Source organism: Myiozetetes cayanensis, unplaced genomic scaffold (genome assembly GCF_022539395.1).
Source record: "Myiozetetes cayanensis isolate MyiCay16 unplaced genomic scaffold, myiCay2020 scf10, whole genome shotgun sequence".
Lineage (NCBI taxonomy): Eukaryota > Metazoa > Chordata > Aves > Passeriformes > Tyrannidae > Myiozetetes > Myiozetetes cayanensis.
In genome coordinates this window covers 27912940-27925138 of record NW_026086605.1, presented here as the reverse complement: position 1 = coordinate 27925138, position 12199 = coordinate 27912940, and the positions used below count along the sequence as shown (strand labels likewise).

Below are 12199 nucleotides of genomic sequence, written 5' to 3'. Positions count from 1 at the left end.
GCGGCCACCAACAGTAATTGCGGCCCATCCGCGGGCGAACGCCAGTTTTGGCATTCATAAGCAGCGCCAGGCTGACAGGGGTCAGGGGGTCAGCCCCGCCGAAACAAGAGGCCGAGGAAAGGCAAAATCAGCCCTCTGTTCATCGCTGTCAGCAGTGCTTTTGTTGTCATTAACTGTTTAGGTGTTCGAGCTGCTTTTTAGTCCTTTGAGGCCCAATTACGCTTCCCTGGTGAATCGTCACTGAAAAAGTTCTTTAAGCAGAATGTGACTACAACTCTTGCAGTCTGAAAAAGTAACTTCAGTTTGGCTGTCTTAGCTGTGTGTTCACCCACTGCATGAGGAGAGTTGTATTTTATTTGTGGAGCAAATGGCATGTGCCTCTAGTAGCATAAGTTTTCAGGAGGGATTAATTTGCACACAACTTGGGGATATCTAGAAGGATGTCACAATTTTGAATTTAAGTTAATGTTGTCTTTTTGTTGTTGTTGTTAAAGATGTACTATTCTAGGAGATAAAGGTAACATAAAGCATATTAGGTAACTAAACCAATGGTTAAATTTAATACAAATTTAGTTTTCTTCCAGCAGAGAGGCTGGGTGTGTTTTTAATAAAGTTTCTCTATAAGCATTTTTCAACTGGTGGCCTAACATGGTATTGCTTTTTTTCCATTGTGGTACTGTAGATAGTCACCACTGAGTTTCACTTCTAAGAAAAATAATGAAAATCAGTTTTCATGTCTGTAAAGAAAATAGTTTTTTATTCAGTCTGTGTTAATCTGTTGAATATTACCTGTAAAAGCTGTATGGAAGCCTAAAATTATACAACTGTGACTACTGCATTAACATACCTAATATTTTTTATAGGAATGGTAAAACATCTCTGTGGGTTGTTACCAGAAGTGTAGGTTTCAGAAAAACCCTGCTATTCAGTTGGATAGTAAACATGGCTAGTGTTTTCTTAATAAATAATAAACATGCACTTTTTTTTTCCCCAACCACAGGGTTATGATCAGTTTGATGAAGAATCTTGAGTGTTTTTTTCTTTCTTCCGAAATATATAAGAGTTTCTGAACACTTTGTTTTGTTGCATCTTTCAGGAAACGAAGGTGGAAAAGTTAGGAAAGCATCTTTGCAGTCAGGCACCAACGCTGGGATTGGGCTCACCGGACAGACCAGGCTTAACATTTGTCAAGCAGAAGGGCCAGTCGCCTTGCACAGGAAGGATTAAAAGTGAACAATGACTCGGTTGAGAGTTCATGAGCAATTGCTTGGAGCCTATCTGCTTATCATTCTCCATGTTCAAGGTAAATATGTGCTGGGTGAAATAAGTTTGTGGTTTTGATTCATAGCAGAGTTGTGTGTCTTCTGGTGTCTGAAGTGGGATTTTTTTCATTTGGAGTTTTCTTTTGCAGGCAGGTGACTTACCTGCCTGATATGCCACATGGACACTTCCCTAAAAAGAAGGACATTCTACTGGGTCATGTATTGTAGTACAGATTAGGTCTATTTTAGAAATGCTTAAATAGAGTCAATACAGAAATACATAGTACACTGTGGAGCAAGTTATATGGCCAGCAGAATTGAAGGTTTGACTTCCTGAATTTCAGTTCCCTATATGTGTGCATACTTGATCTCTCTGAACTTAACTCACTGAAGAGATTGCAGTGTGCAGTTCCCCGTGCCTTCTGGTGCTCCCAGCAGCCAAGAGATAGTGTGGTGTAACCAGTCTAAATTAGCTTGTTGTGCCTACTTGATGGGCCAAGGTGAGGCTGTGGGATGTTCACAGATAGCCTGCTTTTCAGTTAGTGAAGACACTCATTTGTACTCCTGTTGTCTTTCCAGCCACCACTTATTAAAAACTTTGGAAATCTGGTTATTAGAACTTTAACTCCTTTGTCAAATTGCATTGAATTAAAAAATAATATTGGGAACAGACCAGTGTTACTGTCTCATGCCCTATCAGGAGCTGAAGCTTAAGTATAAAGATTATAACTAGTTTGTGGGGAAACTCCATTTTACGTTTATTTCCTTACTCCTGATTAGCAGCTCTGTGTGGCAGATCTGATTCTGTAATTGCTTGTAGTTTGGAGAAGTGGCAGAATGGTATCTGAGCTGTTGGTGATGCTGTATTCTGTGGCTGGCACTTGAGCAGCAGTGCTCTGCCTGTGCAGCAGGCACGTACATCCCTCGCTGTTCTCTGTGTAAGATCACTTGTTCTCCCAGCTGAGCACCTTCCACGTGTTTGTGCACAGAGCTTTCTGTATGTTTTCAGAGAAACAGAGAAGACTAATTTGGTACTGCCATTTAAATACCTGATTATAAAAGGTTTCATATTCTCTTTCCATACTTAGATCAATTACTGCTTAGTGCTTGATTTTATTTTGAGATATTATATGAGCTATTTACTTTCAAGAATCACAATTCAATGAACCCATTAAAATGGGGAGAGGAGGAAGCCTGGTAAGTACCCAAATGACAATCTTTCTGTTCTGTTTCTGGTGTGTATCTGCAATATTAGATTAAAGAATGTAGCAGAGCTGTCTCTTTCAAGGCTATGCTTGATCCATAGCTTGACAACTGATTTGAAGAGCAGACCTGCATCAGCCTCTTCCCATGTGCTGGTATTTAAATGAGCAGGGCCTCAGAGCACATATCTAAGCTTTCTCAAGTCCTACCCCACACACACATTCACAGCTAAGCTTTTATGGAGCAAAAGTCCTCTCTGGATCTGTGCAGAATTGCTCTTTAGCTAAAGTTATTAGAAACTGCTGTTCTGCCTTTTGGTTTCCTGTGGGGTTCGGTCCCGGAGGCAGCCACGAGCACACTGAGGGTTCTGTATTGTTGGGTACAGCCTGCAGACTTGTAAACACTTTTCTTCTGAAACTGGACAGGTGTTTTTGCATAATTGCCAAGTTCCTTGTGCATTTTGTTCTCTTTAGCCTGCAGAGGCTAAGAATAGTGTCACCAAACTTCTTGACGTGGTTTAAGCACTGGTGTTTGGCTTGATTCGGTCTGTGTGTGTAAACATGCACACCTGTGTTCCAGGAGTGGGGAAGAGCATGGGCCTTAGTTTGATACATTGCCATTGCAGGAAAGATTTGAAGGTTGAAAGCAACAAATCATAAATCCAGGATTATTCTATCTTTGTCACATCAGCTAAGTTGAAAGAGGAGAATTCTCCAGACCAATCCCTCATCCTGTTGTTGGACATACAGTTTTTAATTTTCAAAAAGTAACCTGGTTTTGGGTGTAGTTGAAGTTTGTAGTACAGATTTGCAAATATTTGCAGATAGCTTTAAGGTACTTAGATTGGTTATGGGCACACACTAAAGGAAATTTTGATGAGAAATTAGGGAAGATGTTTTCACAGTGAATGTGGTTAAATATTAGAACAGACTGCCTGGGGAGGTTGTGCAACATCCATCCTTAGAGACAGTCAGAATTTTACTGGAATGACTGAAGAACCTGGTCTGATGTAGAAGTTGGTCCTGCTTTGACCAGGTGGTGGTACCAGGTGACTTCTGGATGTCTCCTCCACTCTGAAACACTCTCAGACAGTGTTTTGCAGTGGAGCTTATTCCGCTTGTATTCAAGCAGTTTTGCTGCTTCTCGCAGCAGGTACAGCTTCTTCCCTTGAAGAGGCAGGGAGTGATATGCTTTGTTCTTTTTGCTGAAGTCATGGTTACCCCTGTGCATTAGTCAATATTTAGCATTTTACTCATAGGCATTAGCAACTGAAGGATTATTTTTTTCCTCTTTAGATACAAATAGAAATAGTAATACAAATATACAGGTCTTCTAGTTACTTAAAATTAAATTACATTAACTCCTTCCATGACCATATTGATTAATAAGATTCAATAAATAACTTCTAGTAAGTATTATTAGCTAAATTAAGCTCAAAGACTGAAAAATTTTCCTTCAACTTCTAAAGGAGAAATTGCCTTATCTCAGACTTATCTCCTGACTTTAAATACTGAAGGAGTTCTGAAAGCTATGGAAAAGTTGAGCTTACTGAAACATTGTAGGTTCTTTGCAAGTTGCCTAAGGGCTTTTCTTCAAACAGTGAGATATGCTTGGTTTCCAAGGATGGTGAGTAAAAAACAGTCAGATCTCTCTGCTTGTCCCTCGATTCATGGAGGAAAGAATTAACTTGATAGTCATGAAGTATTTGAAATTTTTTTTAGAGAAGAGACAATTTAAAGTGAAAAGTCTCTAAAAAGTGGAAAAAAATAGTTTCAACAAGGAAAATGTATATGGGATGTTGCAAAAATGCATCATAAAGTAACCGGCAGAGGTGGAGAGGATTCATTATAAGGAATTGAAGAGAATTTGTACGATTTACATGAAGAGAAGGAAAAGCAGAGAAAATAGAAACACCCAGTGTCTGTACCTTTAAGTATCTGGCACGCAGCTTCATGCTTTGCTCCTTTGCTTTTTTTGGAAGCTTCTTCAGAATGGTAGGAATTTCAGGGCTTACCAAGACCTGAGAGAATGATAATAGCAAGCGTGTCTGTAAACCTGCATGTATATGTATACATACCAGATTCCTTTGCAGGTAACTTGAAAAAGCAAGTGGCTGCATGTGTTGATTAATGTCAAAATGTTCTTAGAATAACAGCAGAAAACAGAGGCAATTCCATGACATTACTGGTGAACAGCTGCAATTTCTCGGGTCGTTACTACAGAGCAGGAGGACCCAGTGGTTACCCTTTGGATTTTATCTTCTTTTTAGCTTATGGCACTTCTTCACCCGTGTTGAGAAATGGTCAAAAATAAGCCTGGGTTGCAGATGGGTATATTTAATAACAGCCTTTTCAACTAAAACATTTTTGTATTTCCTTTCTTGCTGTGGGAGGCCTTTGCAGTATCTATTAATCTGTGGCTTGCTCTGCATCTTCACCCACCTGCTTTTGCTGATCTAAGGCAAGAGCTTACCGGCTTCAATTGCAGTTGAGGACTGCAGCAAACAGGCTTTTGTCTTCCCCCTAGCGCAAGTTTTCCATTCAGAGAACCAGTTTTACTTCTGAGTAAAGCTTTTTCTTCCTTGTTACACTGCACTGACGAGCTGATCAATATATGTAACAGAGCAGTAAAGTGCTTCATGTGTACTCGAACTTGTTCTTGTAGATTTTGTTGCTGGCAGTTTACTTCATATGTGGTTCATCATACCTTCATGTGTTCTTCAGAGGCACTGCAGAAGATCAGTATTTTAATCCTTGTAAATTAGGTGACTAAAAATGCATTAGTAGCATTTGATATGTATGAAGGTTTATTAAAAGTTAAATTTAAAAATAATTAGTGCCGATATTAATATTATAATGGCCTTAAAGTTGCCACTGTTCATTAGGGAACTGAAAAAAAAAAAATCTGTTAAGGTTTGATTTCACTGCTCTAATTACTTTTATTCAGATATTTGATATAGATAAAATTAATAAATTTTAAAACCTTTATGCATTTTCTCCACTTCAGGTGAAATAGTTACTGAATTTAATATATAAACTAATCTGAAATAAAATATTCTAAGATCTGTAGAATGAGCTTAGAATTGTCAGTAGCTGATTCACTACTTGAAGACAGTATAGTTCTGTTTACTGGTGATTTCCCCAAATAATGACTGCATCTATCTTTAAAATATGGGCAGCAAACATGTTCTTCAATATTTGTCTAATTAAAGTCCCAAGGGATTATTAAAAGTTGATCTATTTCTTTATTATAATTTCACATTTACTTTTAAGTAACTTTATTCTTTAAAAGGCCATTTAACTTAAATTAGAATGCAGTGTACTTTTTTTTAAGTAAAATACACAAAATTTTCACGTCTCTGGCTTTTATTCTGAATACATAAGAACAGAGTAGTCGTCTCGAGAAGTGACTTTTTGAGGGAAGAGAAGTGGGAACAGAGGCTGGGGATTGCTGGTTGGGAGGGTAAGGAGGCAGGGGCTGCCTGTCTGTGTTGAGCACTGGTGTAGCTCCTGGGAGAGCTGGAGGGAAGGAGAGAGGTTTTAAACAAGTAGTCTGGGAACATGCTGTGATTTTTAGGAACCAGTTCTGCTGGAGGAGCTACCTCTAACACGTCTGGTCTTTGGAGATCACAACCTTGATATATAAAAAATACTATAGGTAGAATTATACTTAAAATGCAAGACACAGAGCTCATAGAAGCATTTAAGATACTTTCTTTGCACTCACACAGTTTTTCTGAATTTTTTTTTATTATTATTTTGTCTTTTAAGGGCAAGTACTAGTATAGTACTTAATTTTTTATCAGTTGTACCAAGTTTAATTCACATAGCAGAACATGTGAAATCATTGTGGAAGTTTGTGATAGGTGAATGTGGAGTGGATACTTTTGCAGTGTGTGCATCCTAAAGCAAGAAAAAGGAACTTAAAACTACCACATAAAATTTTCAGGGTATGTCCTTTCTCATAAGGAAGGCTTATCTAACATAAAGAGTGTTGGTACAACTTCCATCTTTGAGGAGAGCCCGGTGTGGGTGAGCCCTGAGCTGGCCCCAGCAAACAGCAATAGCACCAGCAGGAGGGCAGGTGAAGGTGGTCTTCTGACATTCTTATTTAAATGCTGAATTTCTTGGAGTTTACAAGCCTAGATCAGAATAGCTACAAAGAAATGCCGCTCGTGCTGTAGTTCTGCTGAGAAAAATCCCTTTTAAGGATTGTGTACTCTGGAATAAAAATGTTTTTATGGGCAACATCTTCATTAAAAATTCAGAAAGCTGTCGAACAACTTGACTGCTGTTGGCCACATTGCAGCTGTATTTGTGGAGGAAGAGTGGATGCAGTTAAGTTACAAACTGTAGGCATAATTTAGCTTTTGTATTTGTCTTCTTTCATTTACTGCTGTCTCTGAATTTCTTAATAGAGCTGGGGGGTTTTTTGGGGTTACACGAATCTTTTCTTAGATCAGAAGACTTAATGAAATTATCCATGTATCTTGGCATTGAGCTGCAGCCAGGTTAGCTCAGCTTTTAGTGGTTAGTAACACCTCAGTGTCACGCACAGTGTGTTTTAAAGACTTATCCACGTTAATATTTGTATTTAAAGCCATGCTTTCAAGTAGACTTAGATTTCTAACCTACTGGAATTTTTAATATCCTGTGCTTCTTTGAAATCCATTTTATAGTCTAACTTACTTTCTGTGATTGGAAGAAATAGTGCTTTGAATAATTTATATTTTGATCAAGGGCTGGATATGATGCGTTGGCAAGCATTGTCCTATTTTAAAAACTTATTATTAACTTTTTAAAAAATTGTATTTATATTATTAAAATCTAGTTAAATTTTAAACAGCAAGCCATTTACATGTCATCCTGTCTTTAGCAGGAATCTACAATGAATGCAGTATGTATGGTGGGGCAGAGCAAATTATGAAATGGGACCTTGAAGTCCCATCAGCTTTTTCCTCATCACTGTCTTACACTGTATTTATGTGAGGAGAATGTTCCAGCTCACTGTCACTGATATTTTGTTGAATGTTGTAAGTTTTTGAAATGTGGTAGAATACACAATACAGAGCAGTTTGCATGGTTAGAAGTACATGATACACTGAAGTATATCATTCTCACAAGGCTGGACAAATAGGCTGCAAGTGGTCCAGGATCTCGAAGAAGTCCTCTAGTGTGTGATAGTTCATTTGTTGATAGTGTATATTATTTTGCCTCACCAGCCCTGTACAGTTTACAAGAGAAGGGTGGGAGATAGTGGAGAAAGAAGCTTCGCTGGGTCTGAGGTCTCCAAGTACTGTATTTCAAGGCAGACATTTATTCTTTTGAAGCTGTTAATGCACAGCTCTTACACTTTTGAGATTTGTGTATGTGTATTTCTTAGCTGTACTGCACAGTGACAGCTGCATGTGTCATTGAAAAGCAGACATTAATTACATCATCAGGTAGTGTAGTGTCACGAGATCCCTAAAACATGATCCTCCCTTCCGCTGTCCTGCTCCCAGGAGGAAGATAACAGCAGTGTGAATGTTTGAGAGGTGGAGGAGCTCTGAGGGTGGGGAGATGATGAGACAAGAAGATGTAAGAGGGTTGGATGGTTCTTGAAGCAAAATGTTGTTTAGGCTCATCCTTAGTTCACTCTTGTTCGTTTACCCAGTATGTATTAACCAGGAAAACTACAATGAAGCATCCTGTGATTCCAGGACCTTCAGCTGCCCTCTTAAGTGCATGGAAGCCAAGTCTACCCATGTTCATCTCCCTTCCCCATGCCTAGCGACTTTAGGGTGGACACTAATCTGTCTGGAAGTGCTGAGGATGAATTTTAATACTGCAGTAAAGGGTGCAGTAAGGTATAATATATAGGTGGAAGTGATTAAAAACTGCTTTCTGAAGTGAGCTAGAAGAAATGAGAGAAGCTCATTTCTGGAATGAACTAGAAGAAGCCATTTTTAAGAGTTCCTTGATTTCTTTTCTAAGAAATTGAAAAAACATTGCATTCAGTGATCAGGGTAGGAAGGTGGATGACTGACTGATGAGACATAGATCATAAAGCATTCAGACTTCTAACATGTGGAATGTCCCTGAAGGTAATGGGGGTTTTATAACATTAACTGGGAAAGATACCTTAGTCGTTAAACAAAATGAGGAAGAAAGGAAGACAATATTTGCACAAATGCAGTGGCTTTTCCTTTAAATATGAAGTATAATTACCTGTTGTCTGCACAGGTAAGGATCTCTTAAATGTGAATATGAAATGTTGTGTAACATCTATAGCATGGTATAAAATGAGCTTTCAGTTTATGCTGGGAAGAAATGTGTGGAAAGAGAGAGGGGACAGGTGGAGGAGCTATTTCAGTTGTGCAGAATTTCTCTTGGTTAAATCAGAAATACCTACTGCTCAGACCTCAGTTATTATAGCACTGGACCTTATTTCGTGTTAACAGTTCTGTACTTATCAGGACTGTTTAACTGTGGCATTATTGAAGTACTGTTGGAAAACCACATTTCAAATAAAACGTGGCTAAGTGATGTGAGAAACTCAAATGGTAGATGGTGTTGTACTTTCTTAGGATATTCTCTTACTTGTATCCAGAAAAAGCAGTTTCATTACCTGGCTGAAACAGGACTGTGCACTAGGTGAGCTGCATTAATCAGATAAGGAAATCTGCAGATCTGCTATTTTCAGAACAATAAGATCAAATTTCACAAATATTTAATCTCAAGTTTGTTTGAATGACATAGTGGATGTTACTGTAGAGAGATACAGAGGGTTGTAACTGTACAGGATTTTAATCAAGTTCTTCTGCACATCTCAAGCAAGGTTCAACAGGAAACTGATGTTCTCATCACTCTGCAGCCAGGGTTTGGTAGGTTTGACAGGAAGCCACAAGAATCTGTTCCAAGAGACCGTGTTTTGTTTGTTTTTTTTTTTTTCCCCTTAGGTAAATTGAGATTTTTATTGTGACCAAATTATTTTTGAGAAGTATTGAGGATAGTGACTGAATTTGTAAAAGCTTCTGTTGGTCCTGATCGGTGTTGTTTTACTTTGCACACTGAGCCTCGCACAGGGACTTGCTGTAAACTGTATCTGAGCAGGTGATAAGTTTGTTCACAGCTCTTCTCTCTGTGTTTGGTTAATACCATGAGGACTTGGAGCCAACAATACTGTCAGGTGGTGGACAGAAAGAGATTTTCTGTTGGTAAAATTATGTATGATAAAGCTGGAGGAGACAGATGATGTTCTCATCTCATATGGTGATCACAAAGCATATTCCAAATGGGGCAGATTATGTTCCTAAATTTTTTTTTCTGGCTCTTTTTCACTAAGAAGAAAATAGGTGGATGTTTTCTTCTGAATGCCTACATTCACCAAAGCACATTAATAATATGAACAAGGACAAATGATGCTTAACTCTCCTACTGAGAAACTGAGGGCTACTTGGAACATAACGTAGCCCTGTTTCTATTCTGTGAAAGCTCGTCTGTATGGATGTTCATGTCATTTACCAAAATTTAATTTGCAAACAAGATTTACTTTAGCTGTGTTTTGAAGTACTAATGCATACAGAGATCAAAAAAACCGAAGAGATTTTGGAGTTATTACTGCTCTTCTATGAGACTCTTGAATCCATAAAAAATTACTTCAGTTCAGAAAATTAGAAAATTGCATATTAAGTACGTTCAGTCATGCATAAAATTATTCTTGTTGTGGTTATCAAACAGTCAGCATTTTGGTTTTCTAAATACATGAATGAGAAAGGCTTTCTTCAGAAAATTCTAACCAGTTACATCACTACTTTTCTGCCCCACCTTAAAACAGGAAAAGATGTTCCTTTTCATACTTACTAGGGTGGAAAATCTACTGTGAAGGTAAAAAAATATTTGAGCTAGGTATTTCTAGAATAAAATTATTAACTCAAATTTCTGTCATAATCTTGGGAGAGGAAGTTCTTGTGTCTTGCATAGTTCAATTATTTATTAATATAATTATTCTGTTGTCATATTTTGCCTGTAAAAGTCAAGAACAGTTACCAGAGAGATGCAAAAATACTTTATTTTTTTTTAATGTGCAGGTCAAAATCTAGACATGCTTCATGGCACAGGAATGAAGACAAATTCTGACCAAAAGAAACAAGCAAATGGAGTCACGCTTGCTCCAGAGGACACCTTACCTTTTCTGAAGTGCTACTGCTCGGGACATTGTCCAGATGATGCTATTAATAACACATGCATGTGAGTATTGCATTGAGGCTTAGAAAGGCTCTTTGAAGAGGCTCGTTTTGGCTTTGCAGAGAGCAAACTTCCCTCTGGAGTGCTGACCAAGGTTCTCTCAGGTGATTTGACCATAATTGATTAGACACTCACTGGTTCTGTGAAGAGCCAAGTGCCAAAACCCGTGGTCATCTCTATGTAAACAATAACAGTTTTCACCATAACATAGAACCATTTGCAAGCAGTGACTTCACCTCCAACAACTGCTTTTAAAGACTGAGTAAGTAACCTGTAGTATTTTATAACTGGGTGAGTATGAAGTGACCCAAACCTAAGCCTTCTGGTACCAACCACCTGTTTGCTTCTTTTTTCCCCTACACGACACAGCCATGTACTGAGAATTCTAGTTATGTGTTCTTTAGTTATAAACTATCAAGGAAAGGCAGGGGGGAAAAAAAGAAAAGCCTGTGAACATGTAGGGACAGGAGGGAAGTTTTATCTTTGACAGGCATAAGAATCATAACAGACTCATGCACTGATTATATGCTTGCTTAAGGTGTTCTTCATATCATAAAATGTCCTTGGTTTTCCTTTTCCCTTCATTTGCAGTTCATGCTTTAAGGCCCTTTGGCCTTCGACCTACACAGGTAGTATCTTACAGAAATAGTTTTACACTGAGAAAATGTTTTAGTATTGTTTTCAAATCCTTTGGTATTTATTTATTGGTTTTTATTGCCCTCTAGTGTATGCAGTCAGTATAGGCTTTACTAATGTTTTTGTCTGAATTGGTGACTGTATGTCATTATGCTGATAATAAAGCTGTTAGTTAATGACACTTATGCAGTGTCCATCTGCAGGGTATTTTATGGCATTTTGCTTTCCACATTTGCATCTCTTTAAATTCATTTAAATAGATTGTGGTAAAGACAAAATTATTTCTAGATTTGTTTTCCTTAGTAAGGGAATGAATGAACTTCTACATGCATTGAAATCACAGACCTAGTATTGCAGTTTGGTTTGGGATTCCTTACAAATATTGTTGACATTTTCAGGTAGTATGGAAGTCAAAGCAATTGTGTAACGAGATAGTGAGGAATTTAAGGGCCTTTTTTTTTTTTTAAAGAATGTAATTAATTTCTTACTGTCATTTTTAGAAAGTGGATTTAGAGGTTTGTCTTGCCCTAAAGGCTGAATATTTGAGAGAGGTTATGTGGGAAAAGGCTGGCTGTGCTATAGACCTTGAAACAGCCACCACTCACATACTGGGACTTCTCTTTGAGAGTTTATCATTGCAGTTTCAAAACACACATGAGTGAGGTTTTTTTAACCTGTAAAATTGTGTCAGTAAGCTTTTTTTTAGTCTGCTTTTCCATCCCCTCAGTTCTGGGTGTCTGTGGTTGGATATGAGCAGTCTTGAAGAGGGGTGAGGAAGCAGAAAACAGAGTATTGGTGAGAAAGCATCCCTGTATGTTCTGTTTGAGAATCCTGTGGGGGTCTCTTGTTCTCAAACCAGCTGGTAGCCAC

General features: G+C 38.1%; 1 protein-coding gene across 1 annotated transcript in view; it reads left to right on the top strand.

Annotated features, from left to right (window-relative positions):
* The window catches only part of BMPR1A (bone morphogenetic protein receptor type 1A), a 77702-nt gene that overhangs the window by 53161 nt on the left and 12342 nt on the right, over window positions 1-12199 (top strand). The window contains exons 3-4 of the mRNA XM_050336643.1: window positions 1097-1303; window positions 10537-10696. Of these exons, the coding sequence (XP_050192600.1) occupies window positions 1237-1303; window positions 10537-10696 (227 nt within the window). The 5' untranslated portion in view covers window positions 1097-1236. The remainder of the gene's footprint in view (window positions 1-1096; window positions 1304-10536; window positions 10697-12199) is intronic.